This window comes from Melanostigma gelatinosum (genome assembly GCF_949748355.1).
Source record: "Melanostigma gelatinosum genome assembly, chromosome: 12".
In the NCBI taxonomy this organism is placed as follows: Eukaryota; Metazoa; Chordata; class Actinopteri; order Perciformes; family Zoarcidae; genus Melanostigma; species Melanostigma gelatinosum.
Window position 1 is genome coordinate 20,685,221 of NC_136645.1, and position 21,311 is coordinate 20,706,531.

Consider the following 21,311-nt stretch of genomic DNA (forward strand, 5'->3'; position numbering starts at 1 on the left):
ACACGTCTGCATCCTTTTATAGGTTTTCCTTTGCGGTGTGTGGATGTAACAAAGCAGTTAATGATCCTACAATGTGTATATTTGTGTCAACTCAAAAGAACAATAATGTGACCATACTTCAGGTTCATTAATGTCTTATTAGTATTAGTCCTCTAATGTACAACCGCACCATCTAGTGGCCATCTCTGTTCACATGCAAAGAAAAGATAGCTTTGTATTGCAAAAGGTCCGTAGAATTTATTACAATTCCACAGTCATAAACAAAAAGCAGCAACTACAGAAATATGTACAAGTCTTTTCTTTTTAAAATACTGGTGACCGGTACCAGTCTCAGCTTGGCCCCGTGTCCAATCTCTAATGCTGCTTCGAGCGCAGTGCTTCCCCAGGTCATCGTTACGCCACGCTAAAGCCTCTTGATGGCCACCGGGAGGGGGGGAGGGGGGGTACACAGCGGTGTGAAGACATCGCAGTGCTTTGAAGACCTTGTGATGATGGGGGAGGGGGATGAGAGAGTGGTAGTGGGGCAGTACAGGTGTCTGAAGCAGTTAACACTGTATACTCGGGCAATGCGACGTGGGAGGAGGGCGGCGGGCTGTAAAACCTGGGAGGTTTTGCGCTCAACATAGAATTACAGGGTGTCTGACCTTGTACAGACATCATCATCACTGAAGCAAAAAAATAAAGATTTAGTTCCTACTTTGGCTGTGTTTTAGTTATTGCTTTGGGACATTTGTAACAATTCCCTATCAGTGACTTCCTATAGTTACATTGTTTAAAGTGTGTGTGTGTGGGGTGGGGGGGGGTAGTAGAATGCAGCAACGGGCGTGTCCTCGGCACTCTGACCAGGTCCTGCTCGGCCAGCATATGGAGGCTGTGTGTGTGCGTGTGTTGGGGGGGGGGTCATCATGCAGTGCTACTGCAGTGAGTGCATGAAGCTGTCCAGGTTGTACTCTGTGTCGTACTGCTGCTGGTCCCAGAGCTCCCCCAGGCCGTCCAGCACAGACTTCATGGAGGACTTCCCCGAGGTCGACGACGACTGCTCACTCTTCTCCCCCTGAAACGCATCCATAAACACGACAGTTCAGCCAAACACAGCGAGGATTACACCGTTTATAGGCGTGTTTTCAGGAATATACAAGCATCTTCTCGGGTGTTTTCTTCTTCTTCCTCTAATCAGACTGAACTACAGTCTGGTACAGTTTATATCTCAGGTTACAAAAAATAAAATAAAAAAGGTACAAACAAGCTGGGTTTGAAACCCAGATGCCTTAAAACAGTGGTCCCCAACCACCGGGCCGTGGATCATTTGGTACCAGGCCACACAGAAAGAATAAATATATTATTTCCGTTTTATTGATTATCAGAGTCTGAAAGAAGTTTTATTTTGAAAAATGACCAGATTCGCACAATTTCATCCGCCTGTGCCTCATGTCAAGACGCTGTCTCGGTCACGTGACCTCAAAAATTAAGCCCGCAAACTAGCGAAAATGAGTAAATAACTTTGAGAGCTTCTTTGCAAAGAGGAAAGGCCACTAAGGAGACAGAAGAAGAGCTACAACTTCCAAGAACATGAAAGCTTCATTTAACAGACAACATCAGGAGTCTAATTAAATATCAGGAGTAATTATGACGCGCCAAACCCACTCTGCAGTATATGTGGCGACAGGAAGATCAGCTGCTGGAGATTGTAAAGGACGGTGGCCTTAAAAGTATGTTTGAGACAACTACTCTGCTGGTGTTTTGGATTAAAATCAAGGCTGAATATCCTGAGATCGCCACGAAAGCACTGAAAACCCTGCTTCCATTTCACACATCCTCTTTGTGAAGCGGGATGTTCTGCAGTGACGGCAATCAAAACTGAGTAGACGGGACATGAGGAACAGACTTCGGGTGTCATTGTTTCCCGTTACCCCCAGATGGGACCGTCTCGTTGCAGAGAAACAAGCTCAGGGCTCCCACTGATTCAGCGTTATTGTGAGTTGTATTTATTTATGCATTTTATATTTTTTTCATGCCGATCGTATCATTTTATTTCGTCGTGTTTTTCCACCACACCTTGAAGGCCGGTCCGTGAAAATATTGTCTTACATGAAACCGGTCCGTGGTGCAAAAAAGGTTGGGGACCACTGTCTTAAAACATTTACCCAGATGATTTAAAAACAGCAACCACCAACATGTGTCCCGGTGACGGACACCCTCTGAAGTCTCACCTTGTCGAGACTGAAGAGGTTGAGCAGCTGGTCCGTGCCCATGCTCTGCAGGCTGGCGTTGTCTTGGCTGATGATGGTGTTGGCGATGCTAATCTTGAACTTCTGCAGGCCCATGATCTTCTCCTCCAGCGTGCCCCGGGTGATCAGCCTGTACACGTTCACCACCCGTTTCTGCGCGGTACGAACACAACGGGGAATGTTAACAGAAGATATTTAGAACGTGTGGGACGTGGCCTCCCGTCCCACTTCACTTGAGTCCTTCTTGCATCACTGGTTTCATACAAGAGCGGCAGTGTCACACGATCCGAGGCCGCGTTCAATAATGCAACAAGGAGACTGATGGACACGCCACAGCCTTCTTTGAGAGCCACAGGAGCATCTTGGATTCAGTATCTTCTGAATTTATCAAAGCAGATTATCTAAAGCAGCTACTCTACACCACTGGGCCTCAGAGCGCCACCTAGTGGGCTGAGGACGTACTGCCAAATGGGTAGAATACATATTACAAAAGCTCGTTATGTTTATATCTAAATGTGCTCAGGAAGTCACATAAATAGACGTCAAATTAAAATGCACAATTTCAATGACCAGTAAGTAAAAAGTGATGTGGGAGTAAAAGCTCCAAAGGTGAGGAAATATGACCCCGAATACATTAAATATGGATTCATAACAGCAGGCAGTGACATAACGCATTTCACACAGCGGTGGTTCTTAAGTTACAGATTGTTGAGAGCTCCAGATGTAGATGTTATTGGGATGTGGTCCACGCTCAGAGAGCGGTTTATGTAGCCGTGTGTGTCCTGCATTCTGCTCTATGTACCTGTCCTATCCTATGGGCACGATCCATGGCCTGAAGGTCCCTCATGGGGTTCCAGTCATGTTCCACAAACACCACGGTGTCTGCACCCGTCAGGTTCAGACCTAGGCCCCCGACATGGGTGGTCAGCAGCAGTACGTCGATGGATGGGTCATTGTTAAACCTGTGAGTCAGAGGGAAGAAAGTCAGGGGAGGAGATTTGAACCATAACGGCAGCGCGAGGTGGAGTTCTGAGCCAAAGACTAGACTTAAATCAGTCCGCCGACCTGGAAACGATGGAGTGACGCAGGCCGGCCGGCACACTGCCGTCCAGCCTCAGGTAGGTGACCGAGGGTAGTTTGGGTTTCAGGAGGTCGTGCTCCACGATGTCCAGCATACTCTTGAGCTGGCAGAAGATGAGCACACGATGCTGGGCCACGACGGCCTCGGGGCCCCCCTCCGATCCGCCACCGCTTCCTAGACCGCAGTCCAACAACAACTGAGAAGAGAAAACCGGTCAGAGCCGCAGCACGAGACAGTGAGTGTGGTTCTGCAACAGGGTGATAAGAAGAAAAATAAGTGATGCCATGGGGGCAAACAATCTAATCGGTCAAGACTGTGTTCCCACGGGTCACATTAAATCTATTTCCCGAAAAAATGGAGCCAACGGGTAATGTATGTGGTTAAATTGAGTTACATTATGATGCTGTAAAAAAAGTTGTATTGGGTGGAGAGGTACATTATAAAGTTAAAATGTAGTTGTTGGCGAGAAACTTGAAATGGATCCTCTGGGATTAGTAATAAATCATCAAAAACTAGTATGCAAGCAGTAATAAAGGAGTGTAACGTAAAATGATATTAGATTTATGTTTATGTTATGTATGTTTGTTGGTATTAAATGGGTATCGAGAATCGTGGAAGTGTGTGTAGACCTTGTTGCCTCATCTTTTATCTCCATTCTTATGCAAGCATATTAGTTTCATGAAAACATAATTGGGACAGAAATCCACATTAATATGGATTACGTGAGCCGATTCCAAACTGTGGCCCGAGCAGGCGGAAGTGACGCAGCGGCTCTAAAAGAAGACTTCCTGCACTTCACCTGTTTGAGAGCGGAGAGTTTGGGTGCGTGCTGGAGGTCCCGCAGGCTGGAGCTCTGCCCTGCGAGCTGCTCGGTGATGCGCTTGTACTCGGGATGCTGCGGGGTCAACACCAAGCTCGGGTGGTTACACAGCTTCCTCAGGTACTGCAGAGCCTGACCGAACGCAGGTAAAGAGATGCATTTGCAAAAGATAAGGCATACGCCAAGTAGTAACAAGAAGCACCTTTAACTATTGTATCAGAGCAGCTAGAAACATAAAATATAACCAGTACCTGGAAGACATGGCCTGTGGCCTTCAGCTTCGGCTTCTCCTCCTCTCCTGTAGACGTATCAGAGATGCTGTCCTCCACACTGGCCTTGGCTCGAGACTTTGCAAAGTCTTCGTATAATTGAACCTGCAGGTAGTGAGAAAGCAAACCATGTTGTTACACGGAGGTTGGGCCATCGTCTAGTTGTAGTTCCTGTGGAGACCAGTCACTTTACGGCCAAGTAAGAGGGGGGGGGGGGGGGTCCGAAGTACCTGTAGAGGACTCAGGTTGCAGTAATAGTCCTGAATGATTTTAGGAGGAAGGTCCTGGAGGACATCCTCCTTCATCCTCCTCAGAAGGAAGGGTAGCACCTGTCGATGTAGGGCCTCCATCGCCAGGACACCTGAGAGGGAGGAAGTGACATTAACCACCGCTGACGTCCTCGTCTATATGAGCATATTCAGTGAAAACAATTGGGATGTTCGGAAAAGCAATATTTACACACCTGCCTCCTGTTCCCGTGAGGAACTTTTGGCGTCCCGGCTGGCCAGGATGGGTTTACCGTAGCGAGCGGCGAACTGCCGCTCTGTTCCGAGGAATCCCGGCATGAGGAAGTCAAACAGAGACCAGAGCTCCAGGACGTTGTTCTGGGGGACAGACGACAGTGGAGAATATTCAGGCTCTGACGAGTAAACACGAAGGAGAAATAGGAACATTTAAAAACAGCTGTGAGCTCACCTGAATGGGCGTTCCTGACAGGATGATTCTGAAGTTGGCAGCCAACTGCTTGATGGCTTTGGAGAGTTTGGTTTTCCCGTTCTTGATGACGTGGCCCTCATCGAGGATGCAGTAATTAAATTTGATATTCCTAAAATATAGAAAAATTATAATAAAGAAGTCCACTTCCAAAAACACAAAACAAGATTTTAGAATGAAATGAGACGCACCTAAAAAAGTCGATGTCATTCCGGACAACGTCGTAAGAGGCTACTACAAGGTTGTGTTTCTTCACTAGGTGCTGCAGCCTGGAAAGGTTCAGTGAGAGGACATAAATGAGACATTGTACACTGTATGTCACAGTTGGCGTGTAATAATGAATCCAAACCAACATTAACAGGTGCTGTGTCAGGATGAGGGCAGAAATCTTTCTCTGCACGCTTACAGGCTTCCAGTCTGACTAAGCTTTACCGCATGCGTTCTGTCGGAGGCCCGGTGTAGTGCAGTGGGTTGAGGTATTCTTTGGTGCAGAATTTGCTCACTTCGTCCACCCAGTGGCCGGTCAGTGTGGGAGGACACACCACCAGAGAGGGCAGGGGGCTGATGTCTGGGGCCTTAGTCCTGGCATATTCCTGGACCCTGAGTGACATCAAACACACAGACGGCCGAGTTCAGTTGCGCGGGAGAGTTTTTAAGATAAAAATAAAACGGACAAATCACTGTTGATGCTGAAACTATCAAACCCGCTCTGTCCATTGTCTCGCAGCACAGCATGTGGCAGGCTCATTGTCGTCATACATGAACAGCATATTATACAAGACCGTTCAGATTCACCATGTTCTATAGAACAAGCGCTACAAAAGGAAATGCACTTCTTTTTCCTACAAATCGAACAGGGCTTTGTATTCGTGGTTCATCTTAAATGAGACATTTCTTGTTTTTTTGGAAATAGTTAATGTTAAAACATGCAGACAACTGACGAGAATTCAGTCAAGCAGATATGTGGATTGTTTTAGCATTAGCGACTGTTTACATGAACTTAATCACAATCATTAAGGCTCTCCTAATTCTTTCAACTAGTTCAATACTTTGTGATTCAGTAGTAGATGTCAATATCTGACATTGATTACACACCAGCATATAAACAACTGCTTAAATCGATAATATATTTGGACTCATATCCAGCTACTCAGTGATAAACACTCTACTGTTCTTAAAGCTGTGAAGTTACTACAGAGGGAACAATCATACGCGCGATGATGTGTCCGAACGGTACAATATACAGATACATAATGTGTCGACTGACGAAGGAGATTAGTCCGCGTGCCGACGCTGTTTGGACTACCTGAGGTAGTGATCTCCTGCCAGGATGCAGATGGACTGCAGAGTCTTGCCGAGACCCATGTCGTCACACAGGATCCCGTGCAGCTTGTATTTGTTCAGGAAGGACAGCCAGTTCACTCCGTCCTGCAAGGTGACAGAGACCCACAGTGAAATCAGAAATAAAAGCAGCTCGTCCATTGCAACATGTCCCCCTGGGTCAGTTAAGGTTGAGGACACGGCAGCAGTGTGTTGAGCAATCGCAGCAACAAATTCATTTGGCTTCTTGCACCGCTCAATGAATTCAAGAGACGGGTGGCTGGTCTCAGCAGAGCTGGCAATATTTCTAGAAGGAACCTGCAGACGCACACCGGCTCCATTTGACTGCTTTAAAATGTGACTCTGTCAAGAAAACCATTTGATGTCAGTGTCTCCGTTGTGTTTTTTACATTGCTAGCCTGCAGCAAAGCAGAGAACTCATCCCTGAATCTGGCAGAACAATGATCAGAGTCGAGGTGAAGCGGCAGCTCAGGCACAAAACACTGAAGTATCCCAGGAGTTGTTTAAATGTGTAAAAAAAACTGACTGGGAATCATTGATCTGCTGCTCGAGGTGGTATTGCAGAGGACCCTGAATACTGACACCCACCTGCTGGTACTTCCTGAGCTCAGCCTTAATTGGAACTGGGATCTTGTAGTTCTCCAGTTTTCTGCTATCTAGCAGTTGCTCCAGGAAGTGGCGCTCTCTGGCCTTCTGGCGGATCAGGTCAGCGGACATGGCCGGAGGGTCTGGTATACCGGCCTGGTGGACAACAGAGGACAAAAACGCTTAGGAGCAAAGCGCTGGATAACGACATTGTGTTATTAGTTTAATAGCCAGTGCGCGATTAAGTCGGTTTGCATGTCTGTTGGGGAGCTCCTAACCTCGAGGGGCAACAGGCGGATGAGCGTGGCAAAGCACTGTGTGGCCATGAAACGAACGCTATCGCTGGGGTCACTCATACGGCCGAGCACCGGCACGACAAGCAGCACAATGTAGGGCACAATGTCCACATCCAGCTGCTCCATGACACCTGGAGACACGGCAGTCAAGGACGGTACCGTGGGGAGATGACACGGCAGCAACTACAAGGTCGATAAAAGTAGCATTACCGCACATCTGTGACGGGAAGCGTTTGTGTTGTGCTGTGAATCAAAGGGTCACCGTGTGAAGGATACAGGCTAAAGCCTCGATGGCACCCTCCTGTTTGGTGCAGTCTTCGATAGCAGCCAACCAGGGGAGGACGCAGCCGAGGAAGCGGTTCATGGTCTCCAGCATGGCGATCTTGCTGAGCACGCCCACACAGCGTGCTGCCATGTGACGCACCGCTGTGTACGGGTGCTGCAGACAGGTGAACAGATGCGGTAGGTGCTCCAGCAGCTAGAGAGGGGAAAAAAAAAAAAAAGACATTCAATAGTTTGCTTGCATTATAACAGTTTGTTTAAAAGATGCCTTTATGAACTTTCCCTGAAACGGATACTTTGATGCCCAAGGAGCAGTTCAGCAGCAATATTCAACTGTTAGGTCTCCATATGGTGTAATTAGAATGCCCATCAATGAGAGGACCCGGGTAAACGGCAGTATAGCAGTAGAGCAGTCGTACCAAAGGCTTGAGTTCAGCAGCCATGGCCCCGGCCATGACTTCCAGCACTTGTAGAGAGTTGACCAGTTCCTGAGCTGCAGCGTCTCCCCTCTCCAGCTGGACCTCCCTGTCTAGAGCACACAAAGTATGGAGTGAATTCTCCCAGTGAAATTAAGTGAAGGATATTATATTGTCAAACCAATAAATACTTGTTACTCAGTGTCTAGCAGAGAATAAAGTCAATCAACATACCAATTTGTTGGTTTTCGGTCACCACTGTCCTCAGTGGTCCCACTGTGTTCTCCCATAAGTACGGCAAAGATTTGGTGAAGTCTGCACCGAAGTGCTTGGCAACAGTTGTCAGGGTGAACTCCGCCCCTCGCCTCTGAATAAGAAACGGCTTCTTGCTCTGAAAAGGGAACAGATCATATTTAAAAGAAAAAAAGGGTAAACAGTCTGTTGATGTGAGGAAAAGGTAGTACAGAGGCCCTCTGTACCTCGTCGTTATCAGTGCAGATGGTGCTGCCCGGAGGAAGCTCTGTGGTGGGGTTTTTGGGGGCTTTAGGGGCGGGACCCCTCTTACTGGTGATGGCAAACGCTGCCCTTTGGTGCCGGTACAGGGTGATAATGCCGTGGGTTTTGTTGACCATGTGATGAATGCAATCCTTCTCCAACCCACCGCCTAAGGCTATGGAGAACGAGTAAATAAAATATATATGGTGAGTAGCATGCATGCAAGTACTTGACATGTGATGATAGAGGGATGCTATTGCACTTTTAAATTTAACAAATACAGAAAAACAAAAGACACCATGTCGTCTCTTTCCTTCACTTCACCGATGATGCATCACTTACTCGCTTTTTACCAACAGCGTTACACATTGACAGAGAACGATCCCTGTGAAGAGTCCTGTCGCTCATGTTATATGAATATCAATGTAAAATAAAGGCATTTTAAATTTTGCACAAACTCCTACAGTGTGCCTTGGATATTAAACACTTGCATTTTATATTTGTCTGAGACCATATTACACTTATGAAATGAGCCCATCATAAGATGAAATCTAAGTGGAGGCACTATTTAAGTCAGTAGAATGATTAAAATGTCAAAGAACACCCAATTTTGAAACCCAGCTAGTAGCCGACGCGTTGAGTAAAATCACTGAAAAGTATTCCTCAGCTTCTACGACTCTTACCTTTGGCATTTTCCTGTGTGAGGGGAACGGGGCAGGCGGATGACGGCGTGACGGCGGAGTCCATGCAGGCCGAGGTACAGAGGTTCTTGATGATCTTGGGGTTGGGGCACGGTGAGCGTCCGGCACACTGCTGCAGCAGCTTGGCTATGAAAGACGCGGCGTACCCCTGGATGAGGATGTTCGCCTCCCGCTTCACAGTCTCCATCAGAGGCCTGACCAGTGGGTTGAGCTTTTCGGGAAGCACCTGCAGGTTAATCACTGCGCACGCCGTGAACATGTGGACGCGCAGATGCAGCTGCTGCCAGTCCGTGTTGGTCTCAGTCACCGTGGATTGGGCCTGCTGCCGTTTACCGTCCAGCGCCTGCCACTGATCGGACTTCACATCAAGACCCGCCGTTGACTCTGTGAAGATGCCGGTTACCTAGGGAACAAGAGGGAGGGAGAATGCGAGAGACTGTAATGGGGGCGATCTGTTGCAGAGTGCAACATCCATTGACCTTTGAAGATGAGAATCAAGCCGTCGGATCAGGAATTAAAGACCTGGACGGAAACCAAGTTACAGCTGGATGATGTGTCATAATAATAGTAGCCCAACACCTTGACGTTCAGCCTTCAGTGTAAACTACAGCTTCTACAACACCTAAACACTGATTTCAACCTTTGATGAAAAGGTTTCTAATTCAGTTCTCTTATGCGTGTGGCTGCACTCACCAGTTCATTGGCTTGATCAATAGTGAAAACGCTACAATTGAGGCGGTCTTGCAGGTCTATGTTGGCATCGGCTAGCAGCGCAATGAGCTGCTTGCACTCGTTCTGCATGCGCGTGAAGGGGATGGCGATCTCGTCGTAGTACAGATGCTCCGACAGAATGGCCAGAAGACGAGGCTGCACCGTCGACGACACCCGACAATCCTGAAAGACAGACCGGAAAAGTCAATTGCTCATACTACATCCAAAAAATAAAAATAAATAAAAAGTGCTCAGATTTGTAAATCAACAACAACCAGCTCCAAGTGTCTGAGCGTTTTTCACCTTCTGCACTGCGGCCCACTCGCAAAGCACCAGAGCCACAGCTATGCGCTGCAGGGCAGACTTGGAGTTGAGGTGGAAGAGCAGCAGCTGGCCTAACGACTCCGCCGGTCGGATCTCCTGAGACGCAGCATTGAGCTGAGGGTCACAGACACACCGACACAGAGCCCCCAGCAATCTGGTTTACAGAGACACAAAGGAGCGCAGGGAAACACGGTCAGAACAAAACTACTCATCTGGCTATTTTGGAGAAAATCACAAGTTCACCTCACGATCAGGACTGACAACGTTTTACCTTTCGTATGGAACAATCAATACTCACTTGGCAGCCATGAGGCGAGATCGGACCACTACGTAGTCCCGCGTCAGTGGGTCTTCCGTCACCGTCTCGGCACCGGCTATATACTCAACCGTTTCCTTCACCTGATTGGTTCCTAGACGAGTCTTTGCACCCGCCTTATCCTGTTGCGTCAACACAACATTCATTATTACAGTTATTCGCTTAAAAACCTAAACAGACATCTCATGTGGCATTATAAACGTTGCTTTGCACAGGCAAAGTACCAAGGACTAAATTAAAACATTGGTTTCTTTCTCTGCTTGAGATACAGAGATACAAATACATGTGCACAGACACATGTACTGTATGTATTTTGGTGCATGAAAACTAAAGCGGTTCTCATTTCCAACTTCATACTCTTACAGAGCTCCATTTCTTTAAACAAACTGGATATTCAGTTGCATGCAACTTGCGACAGATACGCCCTACCGTCCTGAGTTATGTCCTACTGACGTTAGAACACTGATATTTTTTGTTACCTCGGCTGTATTGCATGGTATATGACACGCATATAAACTTAAGCTCTTGTTTTTTTCAAATGTGTGAGATACATTTTCCTGAATATTAAAATGTAAAACATTAATTTCACTGGCTAAAATTGCTACCAATTACCAGTTATCGTCCATGGACTGGAGCATCAGTTTGCAGTCGAGGACACAGCTGCATGAACTTTAAATACCCGAGATGAGTGTCCCACCTTGCAGCGGGCCTTCACTTCCAGCAGCATGTTGATGTCGATGGGAATGTGCGAGGCCTGCATCATGAGACAGAGCCAGGCGCCCATCCACGGACAGCTGGCTGCCACCACGTACTGCTGCGGGGCCTGAGACAGCAGCTCCATCCACACCTGCCCAGAGACACACGGTCACAGATCAAGACCAAATCCAAAGAGGTCATCCACATGCCAGAGAAGAAAAGCAAGACTTCTCCAATTCCCATCAGAAGGTTTATCAATTCTTTGTTCTTCGATGAAATTTCGGTATCGTTTCCAATAGTCAAACTTCAACAATCTTAGTGATTTTACAGTGTGGGTGATGCAGCACACACCTTATGAATCAGCTCAAGGATTTCCTCGTTGCTCTCCAGTATGCACGACTGGAAGATGTGCCGCAGCATCTCTTGTAGGATGGGGTTGATCCATATTGCACAGCTCTGAAGAAAATAAATCAATTAAAAGATAAAACGCTGGCCGAGCAGACAACACACAGCCAGCATTCACAAATAAAAGAGCTTTAGTTGTTATGGAAATGTGTGCATTTCAGATACTTTGTTAAATCCTGTATGAGATGGATTAGTACTCGTATCATAGAAGGTGTTAGTCAGCGTTACCTCGTCAGCTTTAGACAGCAGCGTGAAAAGGGTTTCCAGTGCTGCCCGTCTCACTGATGCTATGGTGTGTCTCAGGAACGGCCAAACCCGAGGGACCAGGACTGTTAATGACTGCTGCATGCTAGAGTGGGCAGAATACACAAAGGGCCATCATTTCAGAGAACCAAAAAAACCTGAATAAACCGCCTTGGTACAAGGGTATACACTAAACCTCTGTCTAGACTTTAAGAGTCAGTGGCCATCTAATTGTGTGTTTGAAGAAAGCGTGCTCAGTGGTGGGCATGCATCGTCTGGTTGTGTGATTTTTATGTAAATAAAGTTTGAACTCAGCCATCACTGCTAATACACCACAGAGGGGACACTAGATGAGCCAGCTCACTGTGATCACAACCACATGTATTCTAATCTGTACTTTAAGTCAACAATCACCAAATTTCCAGCCCAACTGCAGGCTTTACAGAATAAGTTATGTCGAGTACAGCTTCAAGAACTACCGTTTAAAGAAGACGCTCCGGTAGCTTACAAAGTGGCCGCTGAACGTATACTTGAATCTGTAGACAAAGGCCTCTTTTGTCCATTGGAGCATTAAGAACGTGTACTTTCTGTTTCTGCTGTAAACAAACAAATCACGATTTTGAGGCTGTAGCATCTACTGCGTGGACCTCTGAGAGACTGACCTGCACTGGCGGACCTGTGTGTAGGTGAGCAGCGAGGACAGCAACGTCATGATGCTGTTGGTGGACGCGGTGAGGTCGTCCAGGTCCAAAAGAGCATCCCACAGCGTGTTCACGATAAAGGGTACCTGAGAGACACAGGCACAGAGTTTCACAACGACAGTAAGACCCCCCCCCCCCCCAAAATGAGGATAATGTGAAAAATCTATTTTGAGACTTGAAAACACAAGCTGAAACTTGGAGACTTTGATATTATTTTAAAAAGGCACTACTATTTCCTCCCTGACCTTATTAGGCAGTAGCTGTACCAAGCCTTCCACCACAGGGATGAGGGCTGCGGCTGCCACGGCCCTGACGTCATCATCTAGGTCCTGTAGGCCTACAGTGATGGTAGGGAGCACCCGGGGCAGTAAGGTGGAGATCAGGTCCTGAGACACAAAAGTAAAGTACATAGATGTACGAGTTCAGAAGAAATAGCAGGTATGGTTCTAGACCATAATAGAAAACCATTTGTCCAAACACATATGCTCCCACCCCCACAATTGACATTCATAACCATATGGTGCTCAAAATGGAATACATTGTAGAACCCTGCTACGCTTATTCAACAGCTCGTCACACACAGAACAGGAGGTACCTGTCGGACAGCCAGGGCGTACTTGATCCCGAGCAGGCCTCCATGACGGACCTCCCACTGGTCTTCTTTGAGGAGCTTCAGCAGGACGTCTACCGTCATGGAAACGGCAGTTTCGTTCATGTGGCGAAGGGCCACGCCGAGTGTCTGAGCGCACGTCTCCCTGACAGGGGCCACCACCTGGCAAAGGGAGAGCGGGAGGTCCAGGAGAGACAAAAACAAAGAGTTCAAGTGCATGAATTTAGCTGGTTGACTAATTATACTCAGCAGTTTGCAGATATATCTGGATGATGTCGGTCTAGTGAGCCGGTCAGCCACCATCAGTAGGACATAGAACACCGTTTGAGCAGACGTTCGTTACACTGCACACCAATGAAACCCAACACGAGGCCAATTTAGTGACGAGTTCCTCCTCTCAGGTTGAGCATTGACTAAATACCACACGGTTTTTCACCGAGTAAAGGATAAAATTCCTGCAGAAATAGTCACACTTATAACACGACCACCTAAATACAATCGCATGCAATGCCCCTAAATCTACTTCATTATCAAGGCGGTAGGTTGTGTTGTTGTATTGCTATATACTGGAGACGTTTGCTTGTTTCACAAGGAAATGTAACCCTCAGATATCTAAGTAGAGGGTTCCTGAGTCTCTTTTTAAAAACACCTTTCTTCCTTTTTAAACTGACTGCTGTTTTACAGCGTCGACACAGTGATGAGGTAAAGATATTACACTTTACACAAAAGCCTCTTTACAGTAGGCAATAAATACCATGCAGCAAACGAGTTGGCACATGTAACTGTTATGAATGCCAAAAACCACTGCCTTCCACAAGTAGATTTAGCAGACACTAAAAAAAGAAAAAGAAAAACTAGAATTCCCAGTTCACTCTGTCCAAGATGTCATCATTTTATCCTATTAGACATTTCTGTGAATTAGCATATGAATTGTGATTGGTTACCCGTCCTCTCCTCTCCTACACTGCAGGTCTCATCTTGTGTCAGTAACTGTTTGCATCCTCAGACATTCTGTTCAGTTGACAAAACAAAAGACGACCAACCTCATCAGATACAAAGTCTCCAAAGCGGTCCAGAGCAAAGACGCAGAGCAGCCGGATGACCAGGTCCTCTATCCACTCCTGATGCTGCCGCATCATCTACAGCAGAGCATCGGACAGTTTGCGTCACGTTTAATTCTCACGGACTAGTTGAAACAGACCAGAGGATGAAGTGAGACGTACCTGCTCTGCAGTGCTTCCCACCAGCTTCCCGCCCACAGCACCATGGGACTTGAGGATTTCTCTAAGACCTGTGCCTGCACCGTGACGGATCTGCAAACAACCACATGATGCAATTTGAACTTGTTTACATGTATTTTGCACTGGTCACATATTACTCAGCCCACAATCTCGTGTTCAACTACTATTTAAAACGCGCTTTGTTTTTACCTCCCATGACGGATTGAAGAGGTCATTGCAGAGCTCTTCACTGAAGCTCTCCAGAGGCCACTCTTGTATCTACAAAAGACAAAGCAACGAGACATCAGTTACAGGATCAGGGCTCGACATCAGTGAGTTGTGGAATTGTTTTGGATTCCTTACCACCTCTGAAGGACTGGCATCGTCTGGAACGTTGTCCATCAAGACTTTGTGCCCAGTTGCCGGTTGGTCAATGACGACATTGGTGGTTTTCCTTCGCTTCTCTTCAGGTTCCCCCTCAAAGCTGTCGTTACTTAAAGAGCGGCGAGATCAAAGTGAATCATGTTATTAAAAGCAATCAAATGTGACATAATACAAAGAAGGGGTCTGAAACTGGATGGGTCCAAAATAAAAATCTTAGGTAAGTTGATCCTTGATACACATTTGTTTGTATACGACGGGAAAAAATGCCCTTTCAATTTGTATAATTTTGTTCAAGAGCCAGTGTTTGATAAACCGGACATGTTTCAGGTACACAGCATGCATCCTTTTACCTCTTTTCATTTGTCTCCACGTCTCTGGATCTTTGTTTGGCCACTAGCTTGGCCATCCTCTTAGCCTTGTTCTTCTGACGATTGCTCATGCCTGGCCGGAACTCAGAGTCGATCAAGTCAGCAGCCTGAATGGGCTGGAAAGAAACCGGCGGAGGAGATTATTCATTTTAAGGTTGAACTCAACACGCATGACGCACCACAAAGTAGACGAGATTACTGAACGACTCATTTGATGAATTCATTCTGTGGCTCAAAGCGCCACAAATCTTCAAGTGGTGCATCACTTCAGTAAGTAAATCTAACATCCGACTAACTGCAGTTTCCCTCTCCGTTCATGCACAAGTCCTATTCATTATTTCATACTGTATTAAGTACCAAGTCCTTGACTCTAGACTGCCAGTTCAAGTGCAGCTGCTGATTATTATAAGTGGTACGTTTGACATCTTACATGTGGATCAAGGAGAAATATAAAAAAGTGAATTATCATATTGTATAACCACACTGAAATACTGACGCCCTTTACCTCATCTTCTTCCAACTTAGCCAGCTACAGCCGGCCATGGCGTACAGCCCCAGCATCTCTACAGGGCAACATGGTGCCTATTTCCTGCCTCACCTTTCTGATTATATTCACCTATTTATTAAACTTAATAGTCCATCCAAGACTACAGCTTGCAGTAAGAGCCTTAGTGACCCAAAGGGACACACAGTGCATACTCGTGGGTCTGCTGAATCGAAGGGAACGGGTTACAATGAGACCCACCACGTGGTTGCGGGAGCTGGATCCAGCTGTGCCTTTGCTTCCGTGGGCTGTGAGCCCACTGGGTGGGCAGCTGTCGTCCAGGTCCTCGTCGTTGAACAGCTCCTCTGTGTCCATGCCGATGGCGGCGCCCATGTCCAGACCCAGCTTCTTCTGGAGGAGCTTTCTCTGGCGGGCCAGACGCTCCTTAGGGTCCATCTCGGCTAAGAAAAAAAAGAAATGACGACAGGACATCAGGTTAAAACTCTAGAGCCTGAAGAACAAGTACATTGTAGCTGTGGGAGGAATAGTGATTATCTGTATGTGAACATGCGTGAGCTAAATGCAGCTAGGAGGCAAACACGCTTAATGCTGGGGCCACAAATAAATACAGGAACAGTGTCATCAACGGATCCTGAAAACGCACTTTTTTCTTTTACACAATTTCCTGTGAAACAATTTGATCAACTAATCAATTTGTTAATTTAAGAATCTTTGTCGAGTTCCTCTGCAAAGACTCGCACAAAAGCACCACTTTTAATATTGTGTTTAGCAGAGACGTGCTTTGAAAAAAGTCATTCAGTAAGAAAAAGCACAAAAAAAGGAGTCATCAATTAAAGAAATCTAAGACCAAAACCACCGATTAGTCGACTAAGAGAGGAAAGCCCTGTAAAAGATGAGGATGAGCAGCTTTCCCTATTCAAATTAAATGAAAATTCACGGCCCCAAAAAAGTAGCCCAGTTTATTGTGTGGTATTTATGTCAGAATCAACCTCAGTTAATAACTATTTTTCACAACACTAAAGTGTGGGATTCATGTGGTTGAAAAAGTTTGTTTAGCAAACAAAAGTCATGTCAGAATCCCTTTTACGCACGTCAAAACAAGCAGCTTGGACAGTACGGATGCAAAATACTCCCATTAGATTAAATTCAAAGCTGCCCAGTGGTCTGTGCCCCACAAAGAATAATCAAGAACTAAATATTCACGGCTCAAACGAGTCACTTTCCACAGATCACAATGCATGTTAATTGAGAGCGTTAACAATTAATGGAAGTTATTGCAACCAGAACAAAAAAAGAACCACTACAAACCAGTTTTGTCATCCTGCAGCTCAAACTCGGCCCCCGCGGATCCCAGCAGAGAGGCCCCGTGTTTGAGAAGCCGGGAGATGTCAAAGTGGTAGAAAGTCAAGCGGTCACAAGCGGAGTCCTCTGGAGACAAGTCTTCACTGGACTCTACAGGAAAGAACCAGAGGAGTCTCAGAACGGCACACGTGTCCCTCTAACTACGTATTGAATTGGAGATCGTGTACCAATACTAATGCCTGTATTTAAGAGCAAGCGTCTTATTTCCACCCAACAAAACTGTGCACTTTTTAAAAATTGTGTACACAATGGACGAATCTGAAAATTTAGGCCTTACAATGATGAGGGGTCATAGATAAAAAAAACTCTAAACGTTATTGTTAAGAAGCAGAATTATTACAACACCGTCTTTCTGATACACTCTGCGAGGACAGTTGGTAGAAGTGAGGGTACAGCAGGTAACAAAAGGTCCCTTCCTGGAATCAAACCGGAGACATTGCAGCTAATGCGCTGTAACGTTCCGTTTAGTTACACTGAATAAGTGAGGGTTTACCCTGCTGGGACAAAGTGGACTAACTGGGCTCTGTCTAGCCAAAAGGAGCATTCTTTAATCATTACATCACCTTATTGTTTATCAAACAAAAGAGGAGAAGGCATTGACCAGTTTCCTGATGTTTTGGTGTCCATGTGAACTTGTTTTTTTTTTTTTTTTTAAACAGTGATCTATTAGTTTGGGACCAGGTTTGACATAATGTAAGATTATGCTATCGCTGCTAGTGTGAGGACCTACTGTAGAGGACATCTTAAAAAACAGAGGGCAGTATGTGTTTGAACAGCAAATCTTGCATGGAATCAGTTAGCCCTGGACCCAAATTGGCTGAGTCTTCAAATATGTTCACTGTAACATCTCTTTCACTGGAAGGAACAAAAAAAAGCACACACACACACACACACATTAACTGGAAATTGTGTTGCATTTGGCACATAACTCTCCACCTACAGGGATGGTTTGATTTATTTGATGTGAGTTTGCCATTATCAATTTAAGTAAACGCTACACAGTATTTAGAATATTTTCCCCATTTTATCTTTCACTTGCAGTTCAGTTCCACTTCAGAAATATCACCTTCACTTAAACTGAAATAAGTTAGTGAAATAGGCCTTTTAGATGTCTTGTCTTGCCCCCCCCACAGCAATGCATTGCGCTAGTCTCCATTCTGGGGGTGCACCCATACCCAAGTACCTCACACAACCCCACTTCAAACAACCTGAACTATCCCTTCAGTGTTGCTTAAATGTGACAGAAAATGCTCACCTTCTTTAGGCTTGGGCGTCGGGTCCCAGTCAGGAATATTCTTTACAATGGCCTCTACAGCTTGGCCTGCTGCTATTCGAGTGTCCCAATTGGGACTCCTTAGGTAGGCCAAGACCTGGTAATTGACAGGAAATGCATTTAGATTTAGGCTACTACATTTGCAACTTAAATTAAACCTGCAACGAGAAGGAAAGAGTCAAGCGTGCCCTTGCTGCCTTTGTCATGAAGTTCGGTTTGTTACAGTTTCAAGGTGAGAGTAATGTACAAAAAAAATTTAATCCAGGTGCTACCATGGCACATCCAGCTCAGCAGGAATCACACTGTTGGACATTATCAAGATTCCACAGATTTGACTGCATGGACAGTCCAATACGCCCAGGTTGACATTATCTTCTGGAGGCTTATGACCGACAGTCTAGACTGAGCTATCAAACGCACCTTTGACAGGAGGTTATTGAGTTCATGTGGGTGGAGTTTGACCACTTCTCCAAGCTGCTGGGCTGCTGCTTTCCTGGTTACTGGTGTTGTCCCGGTGTCAAGCAAGATAAACAAACGATCGAGTCTAAACATAAGTGACAAAAAACAAACCAAGAAAAAGGTCCCATTACGGAAACATGAGACATATTATCATGCACAATGTGCAGCATTGAACAAACAACACGCTGGTTCCTCTTCTCTAATTTTTGGTACTCTAATGTGAAAAGACCACTTCAAAGGTTTGTACCTCATGTCGGGACCAGAATATTTTATCTAAATCTGTCTTTTCTACATTGATGCAATCTCCCCCCCCCCCCCCCCATTTTCTAATATAAAATGTATTATATCATTCCATATGTCAAATGCTCTCACGGTAACACTGACATTTATTTGTATGGATAAAATAATTATGTATTGTCAATTCGTTGGCTATATCGATATATCAATATCCTGATACGAGACTAGACATTGTCTTTGATTTTTTTATATCGTTATCTGGCATTTTTTCAAGGTTTTGAAAAAGCTGCATTACGGTAAAATTATGTAATTATCTGAAGAACAGGGTTGATCTATTATTTGCCTTCACCCACTTGGTCATCATATCCACATTACTTTTGATTAATCATCAAAAACAATCTCAGTCTAAATATTATGGAAAAGGTATAATATCAACAGAGGTAAACAATATTGTGATATTTGATTTTTCCCATAATGCCCAGCCCTAGTGTGTCTTAGCACCAAGGTAACCCGTCTAATGAACCTGGTCTTCCACTGAGGTCATTAGCAGTCTATTAATAAAACGTGAAGTGGATTAGAGATGTATTCCACTAATACTTAGGCTGAACTACAGAGGAGTCTGCTTTGCTGTGCAAAAGAGGCCCACATTGACACCACGTGGAATTGTCACAACAATCACTGCGGAATACACCAGCCAAGTAAACATAGAAAACAATATTAAGAGAAGTAGCCGATTATTTAACGTGTTTTCAAAGAGTAACCAAACTTTAGCGTAGATGACTGGCTGCACTTTGACATGCCTGTTTGTTTAAATGTGAGGCTTCACAGCGTCCCTGTTATAGTTACCCTCATTAATAGAAGTAAACTTACAGGTAGCAAATAGTGCTGTCTCGTGTTTGTAAACTGGCCTTCTTAACCTAACTTCACAATTACGTTACAACGTTATGACGGACTCCGTTCGTTCAGTAAAGAGCATCAGCAGAGCACTAAATCGTGAATTTTTTTCTTCCATTAACAGACATTTCGCACCTGCAGTAAACATGGGTCCTAATTCCGTGAACTATGTGCTCGGCCTGCGAACGTGTGCTACGAATAGACTAGCTACAGTTGTACACTGTAGCGTTACTCTGCGTTAGCATGCCGTTAGCATGACTAACTTCAGTCGGCCGCCACCAGGCCATCCTTTGCCAATATCAAAAAGCTAACAGATATTAGCAGGTTAGCTCGCTAGCGTTAATTGGTTTGGAAATTTGAACAGATAAAACAAGAGTGAACATAGGTAGCCAGTCTTACCTTGATACAGCCATGGTCACTTATTGTATGTCCTTTTTACGCCCCACATTCAACAGGGAACCAGTGATTTGAGAAGTGTTCCTCTCTGCTGTTTAACAGTTCCAATGCGGCGTACAACAGCAGCTAGATGAAGTCATTAGCTAGTTAGCAGCTGCAGCTAGCTAGCCGAGGCCCAGGCTGTGTGCTTGTGACCAGCCCGACTCTGTCTACCGAACGGAGGGAGTTCACCACCGATTCATGGCTACAAAGTTGTCCCGCTTGTATCTTCGGTATCTTCTCCCACGAAATATCGCTGAATACCATTCGCATATCAATCTATAGCTGACGTTACCCCTCAGAACTCGTCGCGGATAAATATTTCAACCTATTAAGGTATAAAGAGTTATTTTGAAGCACGCTGAGGGCGACCCAGAAGACTGTTTTTATATGAGGAGCCATCTTCCATTTATTCCTTCCTCCACAGCAGGCGGAGGCTGATTGGCTAGAAGCATCTCGGAGAGCCAATCAAAATGCACGTTAAAAGAGGAAGCGAATGGAAAGAAAAAAACCCGGAAAGAAATAGTTCTGAATAATGTTAGATACATTGTTGCATCCTACGTGTCTTTAGTTCATCTAGTCTAAAACATAACAGAAAGGCACTAACTGATTGGTGTTGTGATCTTATACGCTCAAATCCGCCTGTATGCATGATAGATATCTTGTAATTGCCATTAAGTTAATGGCATTAACTGGATTTGCTTCTATAAATCCAATCAAATTATGTTAGTTTGACTTTGTTACACTTTATTCTAAAGTGGGCATGCATTTTCACTATATTTAATTGTATTTGCTGACGTTACTTCCAGTGAAAGTTGTCAATGATTCCTGAGCTGACCATGGTCCTGAAAAACCAATGGTTAACCTTGTCAGTTTCAAACAGAGGAACGTTTGCCGCAGCTCTGACTTAAGAATAGGAAATAATAATGTATAATTAATT

The 21,311-nt window shown here is 45.3% G+C and overlaps 1 protein-coding gene across 1 annotated transcript; it reads right to left on the reverse strand.

The window, feature by feature from the left end:
* Window positions 1-164: 164 nt before the first annotated feature.
* btaf1 (BTAF1 RNA polymerase II, B-TFIID transcription factor-associated) lies at window positions 165-20,587 on the reverse strand. The gene is made up of 38 exons (XM_079280953.1): window positions 20,336-20,587; window positions 18,767-18,890; window positions 18,329-18,443; window positions 17,020-17,163; window positions 15,952-16,151; window positions 15,189-15,322; window positions 14,818-14,947; window positions 14,665-14,733; window positions 14,458-14,547; window positions 14,278-14,373; window positions 13,220-13,396; window positions 12,870-13,010; window positions 12,586-12,710; window positions 11,909-12,029; window positions 11,627-11,731; window positions 11,277-11,426; window positions 10,562-10,701; window positions 10,243-10,417; window positions 9,922-10,122; window positions 9,211-9,631; window positions 8,512-8,702; window positions 8,267-8,423; window positions 8,036-8,145; window positions 7,611-7,812; window positions 7,317-7,465; window positions 7,042-7,194; window positions 6,419-6,540; window positions 5,545-5,712; window positions 5,304-5,381; window positions 5,095-5,224; window positions 4,862-5,003; window positions 4,629-4,759; window positions 4,381-4,503; window positions 4,109-4,261; window positions 3,294-3,505; window positions 3,031-3,190; window positions 2,211-2,381; window positions 165-1,054 (listed from the first exon to the last, which is right to left on the reverse strand). Exons 1-38 carry the CDS (start codon window positions 20,347-20,349, stop codon window positions 914-916), a joined length of 5,565 nt encoding a protein of 1,854 aa, XP_079137079.1. The 5' UTR covers window positions 20,350-20,587; the 3' UTR covers window positions 165-913.
* Between the last annotated feature and the right edge of the window lie 724 nt (window positions 20,588-21,311).

Bases quoted from the DNA above. Each gene is read 5' to 3' on its own strand.
- btaf1 (XM_079280953.1), bottom strand. The intron at 16,152-17,019 runs GTTTGTAGTGGT...TTTTTTTCTTAG, and splicing joins GCTGCAGGATGACAAAACTG to CCGAGATGGACCCTAAGGAG. The intron at 9,632-9,921 runs GTGAGTGCAGCC...CTTGTTCCCTAG, and splicing joins TTGATCAAGCCAATGAACTG to GTAACCGGCATCTTCACAGA.